The sequence below is a fragment of the Eucyclogobius newberryi genome, unplaced genomic scaffold (genome assembly GCF_026437365.1).
Source record: "Eucyclogobius newberryi isolate DKJ021-1_F unplaced genomic scaffold, fEucNew1.0.hap1 SCAF_19, whole genome shotgun sequence".
NCBI lineage: Eukaryota > Metazoa > Chordata > Actinopteri > Gobiiformes > Gobiidae > Eucyclogobius > Eucyclogobius newberryi.
Genome location: NW_027315823.1, coordinates 26,086,997 through 26,110,043, shown reverse-complemented (window position 1 = coordinate 26,110,043; position 23,047 = coordinate 26,086,997). Strand labels below are relative to the sequence as shown.

Genomic DNA, 23,047 nt, shown 5'->3' with positions numbered 1-23,047 from the left:
ACAAGGTACAACTACATGCGACCACCTCAGCTATTTTACCTTCTACACAGTAACACAGAGCTAGATGAGACGACAGAAACAGAAATCACGACTGTTTTTTCTTCTACTGCTCAATTTTTTTTGTTTTATTTAAAAAAAAAAAGCTTTTAACACATTTCCTGGACATCCACAATATAGAAATTTTATTCATCTATGTATTTATATGTATTATGCTATCTTATTTGAATTAGGACTGTGCATTCCTAATTAAGGTAGGTGAAAACATCAAACATGAATCAACTGTAACGTGACATTACAAAGCATTAAACCTAACGTACAACAGACACATAGCACCACATCTGAGACATGACAAAGAAAACAGAGATAATAGTCTAAATAGTCTAAATCCTGCTCCACACAACTGGCTGTAGACCACTGTAGATCAAATGTAATCCCAATTTAGACCTGGTTCAATCTGGTTCAATTTTAGGATTTGGCTTCAGTCTAAACCAAAAACTCTTTTTCTGGGTCAACAAACGCAATAGCCGACATTATGAATCTCTGCGAATCAATGACTGCACCTTATCATCGTTTTTCAACCCTTAGCCATGATCGTAGCTGACTGTGGAGGGTCAAGAGTTCTCCAAAACACCTTTGTTCCAGCCTCTTTTGAAACACAACATTCCTGCAGTAATCCCTTCCATTATCTGCCACTGTTGCCTCCGAACACCAGAAGGTCTATACGGCTTCTTGCGGCGAGGGTAATTTCGCCAAAGCACCTATAGCTCTACTGACCGATCTCAAAATCCCTGCACAAATAACTAAGTGTGAGGAAAAACTTATTAGGCAGCACAAAGCCAAACAGTTCCTTGGCCTCTTCACCAACTAAAACAAATAGATGGTGTCTGACAAGTTATTACAGGTCTGTTATTATCTGTAAGAAGCCCTGGGATAATATTATGTGCCAGCACCCGAACGAGAAGCAATAAAACCCCTGAAACGTGCAAATTTATCTTCTGCAGACCTTTCCTAACGTGCAATCTAAGAAGTCTTCATCAGTTTCCAATAAAGTTGTAGCAGTCGTGGCTGAAGTTATCGTGTTTGAGAAGCTTTTGAGCAGCGTTAAGAAGAGCTTTGGTTATTCAAACACAGGGAGAAGGTTTAATGAGAAGTGTGGGAAAAATGGGAAAGGGGAAAAGAGGACAAACCAAGAACAGACTTTTGCAAATTCAAGCTTTTAATAACTTTTGATGTTAATGATTTTAATGTAGCTCTGTGTACTAAACTGTTTAAAAGTCAGAATATTACATACTTTACAACAAATTGTACTTTTTATGAAGCTCAAATACTGTTAAATACCGGTATTTGAAGGTATAATTTAGATCTGATATCAGTTAATCATTGAAAATAATATTTTCAATGATTAACTGATTAACTGACTTATATTATATTACTTAATTTTGTGACCCATCGCCTTCATTCCAGAATTTTGAACATTAATGATCAGCATTTTAAAGTGTTCATAGTTAAATAAAAACCTAACTGGCCATATGCCTTGTCAACTTTAATGGAGAAAACATACAAGGTGTTAGTACAATATTTTGTTATGAAGAGGAAAATGTAAAAGTATTATTGCTATAGCCACATGTTCATGGTGATCAATTTCATTCTGAGCTGATGATACATGTTTTTACAATTGGTCCAAATCAGTGCGAAACAAAAGGCCTTATTACACCTCCAACAGGGTGTTTCCACATCAATGGAGCACGAAGACAAGGCCTGACAAGATGAACGCCAGGATTATGTGCAGCGTCAGAGAGAATACAGGGGTGGGGTTGGAAAAAATGGTGAAAGTATGCATTGTGTGATTTCCCAGACACTACAATGGTATACTGAAAGGAAAGAACGGCTTTAGTTACTGGAAAGGTTACTGTTAAATTGAGGTGGCAGAAAATGTCAACGTGTCCAAAAAGAGGATCCTGATAACGATAGTCCAACAGAAATGTGCTAAAACATGTCTTTAAATGTATAAGATGAGGTTTAGTTATCAGACAAATGACAAATGTCTGTAAAAACTATTTTAACTTCAGATTGTATTTGGAAGTTTACAACGTACTTTTTTCTTATTTGCAGCATTTTTTCCAATAAACAATCAACTACATATGCTTTTTTATAATATCTCCCAAACAAGGGTATAAAGTGGCATCTGAGACTGGTCGTTGCACGGAAGAGCATCAGAGCTTTTATGAGATCTCTTCACATTCAGAATAAAGTTGCGATCGTGGCCAGACTCTGTTTGATTGACAGACACAAAGACCTATAGATCACTGTCCTCACTGTGCGTAATCCCCGCCTTTCTGTTGCCCCCCCGCTGACTGACGCACTGGCCCCTCCCCTTTAAAACTCCAGGCCATGTTCAGTTTGAGTCCTTTATGTTTGACGGGCAGATGGGACGTCCCACCCGCTGACCCTGTGGCCTCTTTCTCACCCGTGACTACAGGGGTCAGAGGGAACATGCATGGGGTAATGAGAGAGCTCCAAGTCTCTTCCAAGTCTGTTTAGAATGAGATTCTTTTTGAGATTTAATACATTACTTTTTGAGATTTAATACATTACTGACAATTTAAAGTACTTATATCTTAATTTAAATGCATTTTTTACACTCTTCACAAGTACACTTTAAATATTTTAGTAATTAAACAGTATAAAACATAACATGAAGCTAGCCGTTCTTCCTCACATGACCCACAGCATGACTTCTGGTTAGCAAACGACAAAAGTGCAACGAAGACAAGAGGCTTTTTGTGCTACGCTAAAGGAGATTTAAGAATAGCAATGTCGCAACTCACGTTCAGAAAGTTAAACCACTGATGCAACAGTAAGTATATCCCCCTGTGCCAAGCATTGCACTTAAAAAACTACTCGAACATTCATCTATCACAAAGCCAAATCCAACAAAGCCAGGTCAAGCTTTTTATGCTAAAATAAGGACCACAAAAAATATATAAACATTCGATTTAGAGCAAACTGTTTAGCCATAACTTGAGTGATCAAAGCAACAACAGCAATAGTTCATTTGATAAAAGCTGTTCAAAATGTATAGGTTAGAATTATGGCAATTATAACAACAAAAAATAATTTTTCCAACAGTCAAACCTCTAATGTGACTGTTACTCATTATAAGAGCTGAAGTAGATCACAAGCAGACAAGAAAATGGACACAATAAAACAAAATTATTGCAAACAAGCAAGCACTGAAAAGAAAAGTCACAATATAAAATGTTTGTGTTACGGTTGTAAGAAGAAACATCTTAATTTTACCATAATTCATAATTATTTGACCAAACAACGAGAAAATCCCTATTTTTCTTTCATTTCCTTTGTTTATACTCCTCGAGTATGCGACCAGCTTTATGCAACCAAACTTTCTGAAAGATAAAATAAAGTTAATGGGCCGAAAAAAGTTCAATAGATAAGCACTCAAGCTGTAGGTTTTCTTTTTGAATTATACTGTAGATAGCATGTCAAGTTGTTTTTACTTCTCACTATTACATTGTGACCTGAATAATCGTGACTATCCATGAACTGATTCATTTTGACATCCGCAGCACGAAAAACTGACTTTCTCGTAGTTGTGATGAATGAAAAGCAGATAGTGTTTAATGTATCTGGGAGTGTGAACTTGTGCGCTCCTTCCTGGTGCGTTTGTCCGCTCTTATCACCGCACAGAGGATGACTAAGCACTGATTTATATGGCAGGGGTTAGATAAGAGCTTTTGGAGAATCTGCGAGTGTGCAATCAGCGGCCTCCTTCAGCCCCAGAGCTCAGGACGGACCGAGCGACTGTCACGCAGGCGACTCCCACTGCGGTCGAGTGATTTTCTCTTCCTCGGCTTTATCTGTGCCTCACGTCTCTAAAATCCAAACTGGGACTTCTAAAATCGTGTCTTTTCGTCAAAACAGAACTTACTGCTTTTGTGGGTTTAGTAATAACAGAGATGTTTTTGACTTTTCGAAATACATACAGTCTTGAGGAAGCAGTTGCAAAAATAATTAAAACAATGTAATATTAGATTAGCATATCAGTAAGGATAGTGTATTTGTGTCCATCCAACAAGAAAAAGAATTATTAGGCAGTTCAACACAAGTTTAAGACAATATTGTATCTCAGGTCTGGGCAATACATAAACAGTACATACGTTTAATCATTGCCATTTACTTGAAAAACATGACATATTTCTTCCTCTCTACAATTTGAAATGACTGAATTACAATCTAGTAAAATGTAGGTAATTGCACATGTGTATTATATTGTAACTCCCAGGACTCACAGTGAGCTTCAAATTGAGTAAATCCTGCAATTATTCAAGGAAATGCACACAAAATAAATAAATAAATAGAACATGTATGCTTTTGGAAATCTACTCAGTTGTCTCTTATCTTGCTGCAATACAACTTCAATTAAGAGATGAAAAAGGTTGTAATATAAAATCATCCCCTTTAAGCATGCACTGATTTGCATATTGGTAACTCATAAATGTCGCACTGAAATATTGGGAACTAACACGGCTTAAGATGGTAATGAATCTAAATAGAGGGAAATGAATCCATAGCGTCTGAATGTGAAGTTCCTCTCTCCTTTATGCTCTGATTGCAAGCTTGTTTGTGACTAATTAATCATGCCTAGATGGTTTAATAGGACAGCGTAATCCTGCCCCACTGGTGCAAATAAATGTAAGCTAAATTTCACGGTGTGCCTAGATCCACTTTATGAATGACACTGCCTCAGTCAAAGCCAAAGACTAATGGAGGGTAAGCTTTTTACACTTTTCAATGTGATTATGACCAAACAAAGCATCATAGTTTGGAGATTCTCCACGAGTCACAAGACGTCTTTGTTCCCTGTGTCTCCATCCTCCATTCAGTCGAGCACATTAAAAGTAGATTTGTCACCCGTTGAACAAAATGTTGTGTCTGAGGATCGGTGCCAAGAGTTGATGCTTCCCTGAAACATGCAGAAAGGCTGTCTCTCTACGCTCCTCCATCATTCTAATTCAGCAGAACATGCCATTTAACTAGACTAATCAATCCTCCTACAACATTAAATAAAAAGAGGCTGTGTAAAACGTATATACATTTGAATAGCAATTGAGTGTTACAGCCAAATTTATTCAAAACTGACAAAAACAAATTGAAAGTGAGACTAGGGCTGCACAATATTTTGTTTTGTAATGCTATAACGGTATTGCTGCAATATTATAATACATTTTGACACAATATGTGTTAAATTACTAAATTACAAAGACTTAAATGACTACACAAACATGTCTCCAAACTTAACAGAGACTAAATCAAGACTAAACAAATGCATGAATATAGATTAAAAAAAATGATGATTAAGTTTGTTTTTTACATTTTACTTTGGAAAACAGAACATTTCAGGCAGATAGAGAAACTTGGGGTCATTGCGATGTATTCAATTTGTTGCAATATCGATTATTAAGAGATGTTGCCACAATCATAACGTAAATAAAATATATAAAAGATGTCTTTATATTATATTTATGTCTATGTTATATATTTAGACCTGTTTTAAATTCATGTGTTTGTTCTGTTACAGTTGAACATTCCAGACTTTACATTTGGGGTTTGCGGCATAAAACCATGCGTTCCAAAAGTTAGAAAAGGCGCTAATGCAAATAAATGCTAGTGTTGTTCAGGCCGCGCCCCCTTGCCCTTGCAGCCACATGAATGAAGTTAATGAATGATGAACCCATCCCACACAAACGCCCTTCGTCTATTGAGTCCGCACAGTCCATTCATGCGGACGAGTGAGGCGTCGACAACCAACAACAACAAGCACAACAGCCACGGAGGAGGCCCTTTTCGCTCCCTTCTCGTTCACACATATACATTATACACACTAACATATAGTGCCGTTAGCATTGAGTGCGCTGCCAACAACATACCATTAGAAACACCTACTGGGGCTCTTCCTGAGAATAAGCCTGCTAACAAAGCGTGGAGGCGTGTCGTGTAGGGCATGCATGGAGGGAAATGTTGGCAGCTTTTCATCACATTCAACCACAATCAGGACATTATCAGCACGTAGGACGCCCATCAGTGCATGAACTCAGAAAACAGGGCGAATATGGAGACCCTCCCAGTCCCCCTCTGCTTACTCTTCTCTCCACCGTCCCCACCACAGTGCTCGTCTTCTGGGCTTTGGGTTCATAGGGTTTTCGCCCACACAGTTAAGCTGACCTTCAAGCCGAGGCATTACCATAGCCTAAAGCCACAGCTAATGGAACACGGGGAATACAAATCCGATTGAGGCTAGATCAATCCAACACGAAGGATTTCGCTATTTATCAAGTGGTTCACATCTCAAAGCTTGGTGATGATGTTGGTATCCAACTGAGGGTCATTTTTCAGCAATTATATCCAAGAAATGGCCTCAAAGTTCAGCTTGTTGAGCCCTGCAGCTACATTTAAGTGGAGACATTTTAGTTGTTGCCTGTTTTAGAGCATTTGTCCACCATGTGAACAGGATGATCTGAAAGTCAAGAATAATCTATTAATTGGTAATCGTGATTACTCAGGTCTCAATACAATCGTACAAACTAAAAAATAATCATTGTGACAATTTTAGAAGTAAAATTAAGTTACTTCAGTTCAATCTATGCTCTAAAAGTAATATAAGTGATACAAGTAAAAAAAACCTTGCGGTTGGTAGTACATGCCATTAATAATTAATTAATAATAAGTTATCTGTTAATTAATTAATTAATAATAAGTTATCTGATCATTAATAAGTGATCTGTTCTTCTGTATCTACCTCTGTATCTTCCTGCGTTGCACCAATGAAATTTCCCCATGTGGGACAATAAAGGATTATCTTATCTTATCTTTAATACAACAAATCTACCACAAAGAAAGATAGAAAAGAGAAAATGTGCTGCCATTAATTGTAGACTCAAAAGTGTGATTCTCATCTGAACCTAGAATGGCGATGGTGTAGTTGGTTGACCAAAATTTGAATTTGTCGACACATTTTTGGGGGAGATTTTAAAGGATTTATATTCACAACCACATAAAGGAGAAGGCATGTACCTTGAGATTTGACTGTTGACTAGTGTTTTTTGGATAAATATTTGTAATTGCATGATCTCCTGCAATCTGGACTTGTCGCTGCACTTTAGGTCAGTGCACTTTGCATACAGATGGTCAGTTCACAGAGAAACTCAAAAGGTTGGAGAGCTTTTTGCCAGTGCCAAGCCCCTTTTGGCAGACTAATCGATGCGCAGAGCAAGTCTTTAGTCGACCAAGAGTTTCTTTCGTCGACTACAGCCCTAGAATCCAGTCAGACACTGATTACAGTCCAGCTAAGCTCTGCATGTAAACATACTGACTCCTGTAGAAGTCTGACAGCGGATGGTTTTTGAATGTGAAGCGAGACGGCTCTACTGTTTCCTCCCACAGGATCAACCACAGGCCACATTTCTCCCATAATCTGCCTGACAGCCAGTTGGGCCTAAACCAACATATACAGCAGTCTGATGGACTCTTACTCCAAATCCCCCACACCTGAGCGGTCTCCTGAGGATGTGGGCGCTCGAGGCTCCCAGCTTCTGTCCAAATCTCCAAACAACTTAAATCTCTCATCTACCCATGAAAAACTGAAGAGCAACTTCCTTTCAGCTAAAACGGCACGATTCTCAAAAGTTTGATGGCATAGAAGAAACCATTTTAGGCTAGTTAAGATTTGGCATGGCTCTGTTTCGTGACTGTGGATGTCTGCATTTTGGGATCATGTCCAAATGTTCGACTGAGCCAAATTGCTAACAGGACTTCTTAGATGATTTGTATGCACCATATGCTATTGAGTGCTGGAATTAAAAATAATAGATGCCACTGGAATTTCTCCTTCCTCCAGTCTCTAGACAAACCAACGAACAATCTTTTACGCACCGTCGAGCTGAGACAGTGGTGTAAAGTTATCCAACAACAATAGAAACACTGGTGGAAAGCCAGAGTACTATTTGTTTAAAGGGAATTCTCATTATTCAATTTCTTCCATGTAGCTTAGCAAATTGTTGGTTAAATCTTCTCCAGCCCAGGTGCATGCTGCTGTTGCATGGTTGTACTAAAGCAGTAAAAAGCACTAAACCCTGTAAATCTCAGGTAAAGCACAACTTAACTTGTCCTCTCCGAACAGAAAGTGGGAGGGACTGTTTCGTCAGGCAACTGTGGTCTAAAAAAGCGAGTGAATTGGTGGAGTAAAGCCATTTTGCCCCACCAAATGTAATGTCAAAGCAACTATTTGTGGGGAAAATGACCACTCTGTGTTGCACGCTCCGTAATATGAACCATTTTGTCGACCGTGAACTCTGAAGTTTGTGACAAGATCTGTTGGTGTAAACTTTCTCCTCTTGTATTGTAAGAAAAAGATAGAACCTGATCGACCAAAGAATCTGACAGTTCCATGTAATTTCTCCCAATTCTTTCAGAGTGAACAGTCAGCAGATTTCATTGACTTGAACATGTTTTTTTTTCAGCTGGAGGTTACGGCTGGGGCACGGAGCTTCACTGCGAAGGCCGTCACCAGCTGAGGTAAACCATCTCAGTCGACACTCAGACGCGGCTAATGGGAAACAGACACACAATTTGTCCACAGAGAGGCTTTGTGCGGCTCCGCTCCTCTCGTCCTCATTCCCAGAGCCTGCGTGTGCTCTGTGGGCGCAGCGGAGATAGCTAACCTGACACTGATGCCCTCAAGTCCATTAGCACTCTCACAGCTCGGCCCTGGCAACTCCTGCACATTTTACACCACTCACCTCATCTCTCTCTCTCTCTCTCTCTCTATACCTCCCTCCTTTTCTCTCTCTCATGGGCCTCTTCCACAGAATACTTAAAGCTACATTAACTTCAAACTCTTGCTTTCAACATCCGATTCACATCAAAAGAGCAACATGACTTGATTTTATTGGGAAAAAAAGAGGTAAAACGGAGTCAGTTCGCCACTTGAAACGTCACAGTCTCAGAAAAAAGCAAGTGATACAATGAATGCTTTACCATTTTCCCTTTATCTGTGCGAGAAGACTAAACCGGTGCTGGAATGGCCTCTGATCTGGGTAGAATATCATCCAGTGACGTCATCCAACACTTCTCTTAACGTGAAACGAGCCAAAGATTAACCAAAGTTTATCATGCTCTTAAACGACTCGTCAATTGAAATCATTCACACACACAAAAAGGCCCACACGCGTATGTCTTTCCCAAAGCATTCTTAAATAAATGAGGCAATGACACAGTTTTCCTCAAACAATTGTCCAAGGTCTGTCATTTCCCACTGGTGAAAATGGCGACCACACGGGGGTCAATGGCAGTGGTGTAACCAGATCCCAACACTGACGGACAAATGATCATGAATGATGCTGCCGGGGTAAACACGAGTGGAGTTGCCCTTGACCCTGGGGTTTCCCTTGTTCCATCTGAGCAGCAAACCTCCAGAGAGCGCCACTTTCTGTCACACCTGGATACACACACTTAATATAAACACTGCCATCAAAAAGTCTGCATATTTAGTCCAGCCTGGTGAAGTTGCGGTGCAGCTACTGTTTGAGATCCTTCCTGTCAATCCACTTTCTGTTTAGTACAGTGCAATTGATTGGATTTTAATTGAGATTCAGTCATTTCTGAATCGTCAATGATCAGCTTGGGTCTTTTTAATAGAGAGTGTCAGTAAAAGCATGTGGTTTGAAGCTGGGTTCAGACAGCTGAGAAAGGCATTTGATTGTTGATTGATTGTTGAAATAAAGGCAATAATTAAAAGTCTGAATTGTTCAAGTTCAGGAAATTAATATGGAGGGGAAATGGGATACGTCTTTCAGCCTTATTTCTGTTGGTTATGTTTGGTCGTTATACAAAAACTATTTAGACCCCATTAACATTTATTTATTTTTTTTCAACCTGAATTGCGGTGAAACAATTCCTCCAACAATGAGCTTTGCAGAAAAAAAATAATTAGAAAGTAATTTTGAATATAAGATGAACAAAAAAGTGACTTTTTTTTTAGAAATAAAGACGTAAATATTAAGAAACACGTTTATATGTGGACAAAGAAACAAATGGGATTGTCTTTTGCTTTTGAACCCGCTCCCCTTTTGACAGGTAGTGACAGGTAGACGCTGCTATGGCAACCCAAGCAAATCCACCACAGTCATTTATAGCTCTGTCAAATCTGTGCCCCCTCTGCGCCTGCGTCTTCCCTTCAAAACCACAAACAACAGACGCCCAACCACACGAGCGCCACATGAATCTTAAAAAGCTGTCACTTCAGATCTGACGAACCCATTTCTCGACAAAACCATTAAATCCTTGTTTCAAACCAAGAGCATTGTCGCCCGCCGTCTTGGTTTCTTCCTCAAATTCCTTCACTTGACTTGAGGTCCTACATTTTTGAAGAAGTACAATTCAGTACGCCAAAAACGGAATTGTTCTATCATGAGTGGAACTATTTTTATCCCGTCTGCCACATTAAGATCTGAAGCTGATACTCACGCCAAAAATATTAACACCCACCAGCCTGCACCCAGACATCCGCCGTTTAAAAGCCAAAAACACATTCAATGAGTGGTCCTAATTTGCAAGTCAATTTTACAATGAATTGTTAATCATGAATACTAATGTGAAATATTTTACAAGAGCTAATATCCCTTAACGCTTTAAAATAAAATCATAAACACATATCTGGATTTAACTTTGACTGGAGTAACTTTTCTTGTGGGGGTTTTCAACAGTATGACATTCAACATATTATCCATCTATGGCATTTATTTAATTACAGGTGTTTTTATTGCTCAAAAATGCTTTAAAAAACTGCTTTCTTCCTGTGAGTGCTCCAGATAGATAAGTTTAAAGCCATACAGTGGAACATTCTAGCAAATCAGTACGCAGTACACCTTTAATAACAGTTTGCATACTGCCCGACAGCAAAAATGTACAATCTTTCAGCACACTGAATCTTTCTCTGTGAAAAAAAAAGTACCTCAGGTGATTATTATCTTATTTACAGTGTGAAAGTAAAATTATTTAAACCAGACTTGCAAACCAACAGCACCAAAACTAAAAATAAATGCACTGCAGCTGCTCCTTAATGGCATTCATTAGAATTTTAATGCCGTTTGTTTAAACTCTGGGGGCTGCTCCTCGTCAGAACAAATAATGAAATCTATGATTAAAACGCCCAACAGCAAAATGCCTCAGCCTCAATAAATAATCATTAGACTGCAATTCAGATGTTCATTTAGACACGACTACCATTTCAGCACACGGGAGATAACAGCAGTAACAAGAGGAAATTATACAACAATATATATAACAATCAACATAAATTAACCGTTAATCTGAATGTTGAATAAACATTCCTGCCATTCAAATACTATTTATTCTGTATTTCACAGTCATAAAATAAAGGGATATTTGTGCCAAGAAATAATGGGATTGCATTTGAAATAATACCTTTTTTCTTTTACCTTTTATATTCTATTACAACTGCGCCTATTCTTTGTTAACTACTGTATGCATGGGTAATCAAAAAATAAAAAACAGAAACTAATTGAAACTAAAACTAGTATCATAATACAAAATAGTATATAAACATGCAACAATACTAAAAAAGAGACAATAGTTCAAAGTTGGATATTTTCTGAACAGTTTTACAGTCATCTGGATCCACATCAGAACTTTGTACAAATCCACATGATAAAAATAGAAATTAAAACTATTATTTAGCAGAGAAACGTACACTCTGTGCATTGTTGAGTCAAGTATCAAGCCTTTTTCTTTTAATCAATTCGACAACAACAGTGTGCATCCTGTGATGGACTCATTCACCTTTTCTGAGCATTACTTTCGCCTCTTTAGCCTTTTCCAGTTGGCTAAAACAGCATTTCCCTATGGCTCACTTCACACAGGAGCTCTACTCCCTGAATAACCCCTTATCAACAAGCAGCACAGCGTGTTCGAGTGTATGAAGGACGTGGAGCGGAGGCACGGACCATGTAGAAAAACAGAAGACAGGAGAGACACTATATTTAGCCCGGGAGCTGTCGCCTCCTGTTCTCCTCTCCTGAATAATCCCGGTCTGACAGCCGGGATCCAGCGGGGCAGAGGTTGCTGGGATGCACCGTACGCACCCTCCCCTTTTCCATCAACACATACATCCCAGGAGACAAAGTAGGAAAGTGCTGAAGGTAACGGAATACAAGAAAACGCATTAATGGGTGCATTGAAAGATTAGAAATACATTAGTGAGATTTCAAGCGATGAGGTGCTTGGTATTGGGGTCTCGACTGTATGTTAAATGTTTTGGTTAGCAAAGAAATCCCTGGACAAGGATGATCAACAGCGAAAGGAATACATTTAATGAAGTAATCAATTCAAAAGCATAACTAATTATACAAATAATATACTTGCTCTGGCCCAAGAGAGTAGTGAAAAGTGCATGTAAACTCATTGTGGTGAATATTTAGGATGCTAGAAAGGCATTAGGTAAGAGAGTGATATGTGTGGACTGCTGCAAAGAGTTTAAAATGAATAAGTTCGGTTTTTCACATTTTAAGATCATTTAAAAATCAGGTACAGCACCTTTAATGTGAAGGTTTCTGCAAAAGCAAAATAGAATGTAAGGGAAGTCATTTAGGCTTTAGTATTAGCATCTATTGTTTTTAAAAGTTTGCATTTTAAAAAGGAGACTTAAATATGAACTGCTAAACCAATCCAAAAATGACAGTGCATGTTTATGGAGGTCTTAAATACAGACTAAGAAAGTTTTATACATAAGATATATTGCTGTTTGCTCGGGACCATTTAAATTGCAATTTCTACTCGCAAGTATACAGTATCTAGCAGTTCTGCAGTGAGGTATTATATTGCAATTGGCTGCTCAAGTTAACTGCAAGATCTTTTTTCTCTATGTAAAAATGTGCAAAACCAACCGACAGAATACAATGGTTAAATATGGCAGCAGAGCACTGACTTCAGAAGCTGGCAGGTGCTCTAAAACACTTTTTTGGAAGAACAAGCTGCTTCCATGTTTCTTCCATGTTTAGTATTGTTTGTACAAAAAAGACTGATGACTGTAGCTGTGCGTTTCTCATTTACAGATCCGATTGCAGCGTTGGCTTGTGCAGCTGCAGTTTTTAAGGGTGATACATTTGAACGGTTTGGAAGTGAAGCTACAAACGGAAACAAAAGCCAGGACAACTCTGTTTGCTTTGACTGCATCCAAGCTGGTGCTGTCCGTTTTGTCCGATAGTTTGCGATATATATGTCTAGACTATGGCTTGTTGATCATTTTTCTGTTGATTTGCTGATAAGAAGCCAGAGGTCATCTCCAGCAGACAGTTTCACTCAGAAGTCATTGATCTGGCCAGAGACGAGGCACTTAGCTCCGTCTCCTGCTCTGCGATTATGTTCGAAGTGAGCTGACTGTAAGACGTTTGACAATCTGTGGAAGTTGTCGAAGGTGTGAGATTTAAAAAAAAAAAAAAAAGCTTAACTGCTGCCAATGTTTTAAATACACATGTCATAAGAATTATCTCTAGCTAGTGCTGGGCGTTTTTTGTTCTTATATTGGTTCAATCAGCATTTTCAATTGTATAAGCAAATAAAAAGACCTTTCAAAATGTATTTCCTGAACATAAACATGAGAGGCTTTTGATCATTGCCCAACAAAATTGTTTTAAAATACACGATGTCTGAACTATGCTCCAAACTGTGCTTTTACTTTCAGGATTGGCTCTTAACCTCTCAATTAAAAAGCTGTTCTTTGACTATTAAAATGGATTGACTCTCGATCTCAATTAAATGCAAATCACAGTTTATTTCTTTGTGGTAATATAAATGTTAGTGTTCCTCTAAACCAATTCCAAAGTCACTGAATTGATCTGATATCAAAATGTGACTTTTCAGGTGAAGGGTTGTGCAGAACTTCTCCTAGTATTGCTTTAAAACTAACTATCTCCTGTGCCTGCTGGTGGTGTAGCGATTTGAGACGTTGCACATGTGCAGTTGTTGCCGCCTCAGTGCTGTAGGTTGACTTGCTGAATGTCTCTTCTTCTCACAGTTCTGTCCAAAAAACATATACAAACCTACCTCATAAATATGCCTAAGCTGATTCACAGTAAAAAAAAAATAAAAAATCTCTCTTCAAAGGAGTTTTGAGAAATGAAAACACTTCTAAGGAGTGTGCAATATGCCCAAAAATGTACATGATGATTGTCTAGGCGACACATCACAATTACATTTTCCTCCACGATTCATGTAGACTTTGTAATGCCTTTAAATGGTAAGAGGTGTAAGTGGGAAAAAGTGCCTTTGTTTGTGGATGGAGCTGCATTGAAGAAAAACCCAGTGAACCACGATCTGTCAGTTTGGTCGCAGGAATGAGATCACGGTTCAGTTCTTATCCCCATATCGACCAGCCCTTCCTGTAATCAAATCATTCTTGATAAAGCATGATCAAAAAACACACTCTAATATTTTGTTGGACTGCATTTAACTTTGGGCTTTGTTTCAATAAGCTTCAGCAATGTCAAAAGATTGATTTAATTCCAGTTTTGCACTATTTTTCACACAGATCATGTATTGATGATGTGAGAGTGACCACTACACAAAGTCTTCTCCAGCTCGTCCTAAACTCCCATTGAGCTTCAGATCTGTAGTACATTCGTTTCGGCTGCTCTTTGTTTCTTTTTCTCTGCTTGATGCCAAAGATTTGACCCTTCTCAAACACACTGATATCGTTTCTATGACCGCGGGATTTGTCTTTCCACGTGGTCGTCTCAGACACCATTCCCTGCATTGGTCGGGTCCTTGCATACTAGTCCATGCAGCAATTATCCAGTAGAATGAGAGGACCTGTTCGCTCAGTTGAATCCAGGTGGTGACTCTTGTTTTTGGTCTGGCAGTGTGTTTAATGCCATACTGTGGAACTTTCTGATTCGATTTTCAATAACTACACGGAGACAAGCAATTGGCGGACCCTTAACTAGAAACGTTACGCTCCTTTTAAATCTGCTTTGGGTTTGAGATCCTTGTTAAGAGAAAACACTCCTTTACTGAAAGACCACCTGCTTGGATTACACCCGAAACAAAAGGGAATGTAAAAAATGACCAAATATAAATATCCAATTGTACTGTATAAGCTGTATGGCATATTCTATTGTCGCGTCGTCTAAAGCTGGACACGGTCTGAGGCGCACATTTAACATTCAACAGATTAAACGTCACTGGTTCTGTTTGTTAAAGAAATATCAGGCTTTAGTCGGGGCATGACGACTGTTGACCCGTTACATCTGACACAAAGGGAGCGAGAGAGAACTCGAGTCCCCTCAAGGTTGTCCCAAGTATTAGTCCAATTAAGGACTTTGAGGCTTTGTTGCGTTCTCACAAAGTTGGCCAATTCTGAAAAGGCAAACACGGCTTAAATACTTTCAAATGTGCCTCGGAGTTGTAGTGACAAGCTATTAGTGGTTAATATGGGGCTGTTATCCCAGACATTGAGGGGCAGTTAACCTCGAATGCGACTTTGGCTCCTGTTTTAAGGGTCACAACCTTTCAGGGGCCCCCCAAACTAAAATAGAATGATTATAAAGTCAGTTTGAAACGGTAAATATAGGCGGGTTAGCAGCTGATCTAAGCCTGCCTTGTCCTTTGGGGTGATAAATGTGTTCATATTTCTCTGTCATAGGTGTGTGGTAAAGGGATGGTATGGCAGTTTCCTGTGACTATTTTGGGTTCTTTATTTCAAAATCAGCCCTTACCTTTGTGACTACTGTACGAAATGTCTATACAGTATATTTCTATCGTTATGGTAATGCTATTTGTCAGTTGAGAATTCCTTTGGTCTGACTTGTGTTAATGTTAAAATGGGATTATAAACTGCAAACCTTTGACTGAGCATACTTCCTTTGGTACTTCAAGGATCAAGCGGGAAAATATATTGGCCAAATAAATGCTCCAATGCACCAATTACATTTATTTGGGCCAGATATGGTTGACCAGCAAAAACTTGGAAGAAATTTGAAATGACAGCATAGTTCTATTTTATTAATGCAATATTGTGCTCCTTTCTTTTCTGTAATGTGAGGGCTGCACTGATTAACAGAGATAAATGGGACTATAGTTGACTAAATTACTGCTATTTGACCATGTTAATAATTGTTATTTATCTGGAGTAATTTCATTTGAAATTTCAACACCAAGGCAGAACCACGTTTGAATCAAATCGAGATAAGAAGTGCTCTAGTTTGTGATTTTAAAATTAAAATACATCTTCTTTTGCGGATTTTATCGAGTTTGTTAAAACATATACATCTCTAATTGTTTGACTTGTTGACTAAAAAAATATCTGGGACTGGTGGACTACTAAAATAATCGTTTTAGTTGCAGACACAGTCAACATAATTGTACATACATTAAAAAAAAACATAACTGGCAGTGTTCCCCACCTCAGGTCTCAAGTAGCAGGAAGAAACTGAGACCTTGACCTTTTGTGTTCATGTTTTGGGTGATCCAGAAGCTTTAACACTGTGAAAATGTGAAGACAGGATTCTGTGAAAAGGTCAGTCCACACATTATCCTATTGCTCTTGTCCAAATCAAACTTGTGGATGTGACAGGTGGCTGGAGGACTTTCCAAAACAACAGCTATGAGCTTTTAATACAATTATGCTTCAATGCAAAGGCAATATAATAAAAGTTCTTAAGTGTTTTGGCTGATTAAAACTTAACTCAATTATTAAAGGAAACATGAAATAAATGCAGCGCAAATCAAGCATTTGGCAAGGGGTAAAAAAAACATGTCTATGGTACATTTTAGTTCTACTTTTGTGATTTTGATCTACTAGTTCTGGGGTAAATTCAAACTGAGCCATTAAACCCCTCCAATAGTTTAGAGTTAGTCACGTTACTAACATTTCACGCTTGATTTTGATACTGAGTAAAAAGGCTCAATACTCGATACAGATTCTGATACCACAAAGATAATAAAAAGCATTTTGAAGTAGTTTCTAACATAAACAATGAGTATCTTGTTTAGATTTTTGACTAGTCTTGATTTGTATCTGGATATTGATTTTTAACGCTTACATTAAGTAAAATATACTGTTAATTTAATCTGAATTCTGAATTTGACCCTTTGACGTCCAACCTAAACTACATAATGCGACATATCTTTGACTATAAGCTGCGCAGTAAGCACATATTATCATATTGCGCTGCGGCTGGGGTTATAGTGAATGACAGTGTCCCGGGCTTGACTTCCACTCACGCAGTCCTTTGTGGTCATCTCCACTGTCTGCTGTCGACCATGGAGGCCCAAACGCTGTCCAGAAACTATTTTTACTCTCACCAAGTATGTAGCGTGCTGTTTTCTCTCCATTGTTACTCAACGGAGACAGAAGGACTTAAGAAAACATGGAGACGGCACCACAAAAAGTGTCTAAATATGACAACATCCACCGATATTGACACAAGGGATTCGTGTGGCGCTTTTTCTCAAATTGTGTGTTCACGGCGAGGGAGCAAGTGCAATAAAGTCCTAATCCACCTGTGCCAATAGTTACAGAGCAAACCAATAAATCAACAAGTGACAGCGCTATAGAAAACGGCACATTTAAAATAACGGTAAAGGACAGACTTATTTCTAAGAGAAGGTACATTTTACAACATAGACCAAGGATTGTGAACGCAGTGGGGTCAATATTGATAAGATGTGCAATTAATGCATTCAAAACTGGTGCTTTGGGATACAAAAGTTAATTGGGAGTATATTATTAGCTGTTTAATTTGGCACGTATTTATCAGCAGTTGCAGATACGTTATTAAATACAGCTTAAAAAGGTAGTAGCTTTTTCACTTTGTCGTAATATTGTAATGGTAGAAAAGCAGTAAAACAGAAAGTAGAGTCAAATTAATCACTTTAAATTACAACAATTGCAATATCATACATTTTTTATATCTCCCACTGCCAATTTTAAACATCTAAAAGAGAAATAAGTCATCCCAACACCATATCAGAATGCTTTTGTGTAGAAATCGTCAACTATTACAACAAATTCCAAGCAAAAGTGACAGTTGTAATGACAATCAAGAAGCGACTGCGGCAGGGCACATTCACACTTGTACTTTTTCGGTCCTGGTTTGAGTCCAGTTAAATTCCAATGAAGACTTCATTCGATCCTGTTTCAGTCCTATGTTCCTGTGGTGTGTAATTGTGAACCTACCCTCAATGGCAGGGTAATGCGCCACAACATTTTAAAATAAACACATTGCAACAGCCCATTTGAGCGGCTGGAGATGAATGAAGTGCAAGTGCCTCACCTTTGAAGGACAAGAAGATCCTGGGAGCAGACATGGGCTCGACGGGGACGGGCAGAGCTGCAGATGAGAGGGCCAGCAGGGCCAGGAGCCAGCATAGAGGGCCCCACAACATTGTCCCGGCGTTTGTGAAGGCAACCAGCGTCTAGGAGCTGAGAGACAGAGGAGAAGACTGTCAGGGGAAACTACAGCCTGGAGTTTGAATGTATAATTTACTTCATAACATGCTGTAATCTATAGAGACATGTCCATGTTTATGAAGAAAGCAAGAACAGTCATTTTAGATGATTAACCTTTTGGACATTTTGCAGGAAAGGTAAGTAGAAGGTTACACGCTTTAAAATTGCAGTATCAAATATTATTCATTCAATGCACACACACATACACACACACACACACACAGTTTTAACTCAACCACACTTGCAAAAAAAAAATATCAAAAACTTTCCTTCTTTTACGCTTTAGTTTAGCTTCTTTTTGGTGTCACAAAGCACATCTCGTAACACCAGATTTATAAGATTATCCCCCGAAAGACGCGCTGTCCAAGCTGCGCGTAAAGATCTGAGCCTCGTCTCCAACATCCGTCACACTTGGAGAATACAACTATTTCGCGTCCGTGTGCGCGCATTTGCCACGCATGGCACCGATCTGCTTGTGAACGAAGATCTGAGGTCAAACTGTCAGTCGGTGGCGTGAGATCAAGTTCCCACATAAAGCCCTCCGAAGGCACAACTCCAAAGCGGAGCGTTAACCAAAATAAAGCGTGACTGAGCGTCGGAGTTATGGGCACACGCACGCACCACGTGTCACTTCTACGGGCAGATAATAGTGATCATGTAAAAAGCAACAGCCTCCCCGCTTGTCATCACTTCAGATTGCGGCTCTGCGTTACGTAAAGCACACAAACTTTCCCTTTTGCAAAACTCGTGATGTGCTCCTCCATGTTCATTGACACCAGCCTCCCACGCACTTGACGAGAGGGTGAGATTCTCTAGGAACAATGTGTCCCCCATTTAAAAGTTGAATTACTAACTAGACAGTCCTTTTTCTTGCAGGGATCCGTTATTGTACGTTCTTGCTGATCCTGAGCGCTCCCCAGCCGAGCGCGCACTGCTTTACGCGCACGTTTGACGCACAGCTGCGCTTCTTTACCCATAAGAATAAACACTTCATTTCATCATTAAAGACCTACCTTATTGTTCTGAGCGCGGTGCGTTCATCCAGACCTGATCCACATTTAAAAGCATCCAACAGCGGGCGGCGGCGGCGGCAGGAGATCCCTATGAAGCCCGCGCACGGACACGTCTCAGCCGCGGATCTTGCACGATTATCCCACAGGCAAACAACAAAAGCCCGGATTTCAATTAACTTGACGCAGGCGCCTTAACTTGGAGTGATGTCTAAATCGCATCAAGAGCTTTGGTATTTTCCACTCAAGAGGGCGAAGAAACAAAAGACTTGCCGCTGAGATGAGGTGCGTCGCTGCGCAGAGTTCCACACGGCGCGCGCGCGGGGGCAGAGCGGGCGAGTGAGAAGGAGCGCCTCGTGCAGGTGGATAGTGTCGCGCGGCGCTGAAGCCACGCCCACCTTTCAGCATCCCTGAGTGACGTACACGCCTTCACTTTATCATATGGCATCTTTACATCTTCAGGTGAGCGGCAGTGACATCGAAACAGATGACGTAGTGGTCTGGGGCGTCTATGAAAAGAGAACGTTTGTGGCGTCGAACACGATCAGGTTTAGATTCCCCAGCGTGAGCATTCGTTCAGAAAAAACTCAATGTTTATTGTTTGCTCAAGAGTCGGTGTAATCCCTCATCCCTCTGAACAACAACTTTGATTTGTGTAATAAAATGTTATAACTTAGTCATTGTAGACGGTGTTATGACGATCAAACAGATATCTGTTAAACATGTTTTAAAAGTTTGAGTTTAGTTAGTCAAAAAAAATATTAATTAATCACTAAAGTGGAGAATATCTCCATATACACTTATTTGAAAGTTTACAACATAATTTGTTTTCAATTTGCTCTTTTTGTAGCATTTTACTTTACGATATACATAATCTTCACATTCACAATGTTATACACATTGCACCTCTACTAGGCTTATAACTTAAACATTTTTGTAGCATTTGTGGCACAAAAGTGTGTGACATGGAAGGACAATTAAAATCAGTTTAGAATCCATATGCTCATTCATCTATTGACCAGCAATATTTATGACTTTATATGAACGGGGGCAATGCGCAATATTGAAAATATCTGTAAAAGTGTCAGTTATAGATATACAGCTATTTCCAACTGCAATTTGTGTAAAATGCTACCAATTCACAAAGCACTAAATGTACAGTATATGTAAGGTTAGTAAAATGTTATTAAAGTTATAAAGGCAGAATACTGAATGAAACATGTAACTGCATTATGCAAGAGCACAAAAATAGACTCAACAACATGGGACAAGCATCAGTCACATGATTCTTTAAGTTTAGTCCCAACTTCACTTCTAATCATTAGAGAGTATATTAAAACTTACAAGAAACAAGTCCACATCCCTGTTAATACAAATGCAGTGAATTGGTTGAAGTAAACTTGAACTCATTAATTCACAGACATTATACCTTCTTTGAGAACTGCCCTTTGAGTCCATCTTTTCCTGTAAAACAGTTGCTCCGATACAGATTGAGGCAGATTTCTCCCAACACCTCAGCCTCCCGTCACTGAGGATCACTGGCAGCAGATTTTCATGGGCAAATGGAGTCTCAAATCTCTTAATCTGGCTTTAAATCCTCCCCTGATCACACTGGCTTATTTTACTTCTTATCCAGTCACCGCACAAGGCAGCTGACACCCGCGATGCATGCTTATTATTCTATAAATGATAAACATTGAGGCTTAGGTGTCACATAGTAGCCTGTCCTGCTCTGTGTACAATCAGATTACATTCTGAACACACACACAGCGGATCACTTAATCGAGCTTGTAGGAATAATGCTTTATATAAGATAGTGTTATAGTGAAAGGAAAGTTAGCCCTCGATTTAAAGTGCCAGATTGAAATTGAATGCTAAACAAAATCCATGTATCCCGGCTCCTGTATTAGATGTTTAAACCTGGAAGACAGAATGGTGTTCCTGAAAGACAATATTGAATTAATCAATGCAAAACAGGCTGTGGCTCTGGACTTTGATGCTCACAGAAGGAAGAGAAAAATGGCACAAAATTAGCATTGCCATTAACAGTGGAATTGCCACAGGAGCTCGTAAACAATTATCTGTACAAACGTGATGCCTCCACACGTTTATGCTTGTCCGGAGGAGGATGTTGTCCATAAACTATTGTTGTTTTTGACATTGTGGAGTAGTTGCAGGTGGGTCATGTGTAAGTCATTGTCTGCAAACCGCACTAATAATAACCTGAAGTTCTACTCCCTGACATGAAATCAAACACAGAAATTTGAACAAACTCAGATGGTACAAACAGTTTCCACTCAGAGCATGTGCCGAGCAGCCAAGTCTAATCCTGTCATCAGCTCATGTTGCTAACTGACTCCATCTATTGTTTTCGATCATTTAGATTTTGACCTGAAGCCAACAGCTGCATGTTGTTTCCTATATTTCTTTTTAATCAACAATATTATTCCCATCTTTAGGCCTCTGGTGGCCTTACCATCTGTCACTTGCGTGAGACAAGAGGCAAGCAATTATTGAACCCTTTTGTGAAGTGGCTGCTACATGAAAGTCCCTATTGCTTTCCAGTTTTTCCTGCAGCACAGTTTCACTCGCTGAGATTGAGCACAACGTGAAAGTAGCAGAGATCATCGCTGGTGCCAAACACAGGGAACACATTTAGACCAACTAAGCAAAACTGCTTTGAGCTCTGTGGAGGAGATGTAGATATAAATCCAAAAGCTCTTGGGAAATTTGTTACATATTGTATCACTTTTAACATTTCAGTTTTTTCCTGAATTGATGGGATTTTACAATGTGTGCTTGACTTCAAGTTCAACCTATCCATTTGGAAGAGTTTCCATTTTCCAGGGCGACCTGAAGGTAACACTGCATGCATTATTGAGGCTCACTCTCAGAGTGGAGTGTTCACAGGAGCCACTTTCCATATAGTTATCCACGAGTTCAGCACCAGCACATAACACGCACTGACATATACTTAATGAACGGACACTGTGGTGTTCATGGAAACAGGTGCTAAGAGGAATACAAATCCACACAAACTCATACGAGTTTCATTACATTCTAACCTTTGCCATAAGTGGCTTCTGCGCCACACAAACTAATTATTAACAGACTGTGACACTTGACCTCTGTCTCTGCTGCGCCACACGGGGAAGGCAATTAACAGCTGTTGTTGGTGACGAGATGAGCAAACATCTGCATGAACACCCACTGTCTGGGCGGGAGACGGATGGAGAGAGAGGGGACACAGAGAGACGGGTGAGAGACAGAGGAAGAGGGAGAGAAAGAAGGCAGTGTCACTGAGAGGCCTTCAGTTCAGTTTAAAGTGGATTTAATGAGCAACATCCTCAGAGCCACTACCTTTTAGTTTGAAAAGATATTATACATTCTGCTGAGCATTACCTGACGTGGCAGCACGCTCATTAGCATTTAAATGGGAAACAGACACTAGCCCCCTTGTAGAGTCATACTACCCTCACACGCTGAGCACAAA

At 39.4% G+C, this 23,047-nt stretch overlaps 1 protein-coding gene across 2 annotated transcripts in view; it reads right to left on the bottom strand.

Moving 5' to 3' along the window:
- The window catches only part of sema3fa (sema domain, immunoglobulin domain (Ig), short basic domain, secreted, (semaphorin) 3Fa), a 71,968-nt gene extending 52,090 nt beyond the window's left edge, over window positions 1–19,878 (bottom strand). For both annotated transcript variants that reach the window (XM_072452473.1, XM_072452474.1), the window contains exons 1-2: window positions 19,558–19,878; window positions 18,369–18,517 (exon numbers count right to left, since the gene is read on the bottom strand). In XM_072452473.1, coding sequence (XP_072308574.1) covers window positions 18,369–18,480 — 112 coding nt within the window. In that variant the 5' untranslated portion in view covers window positions 18,481–18,517; window positions 19,558–19,878. The remainder of the gene's footprint in view (window positions 1–18,368; window positions 18,518–19,557) is intronic.
- Window positions 19,879–23,047: the final 3,169 nt, after the last annotated feature.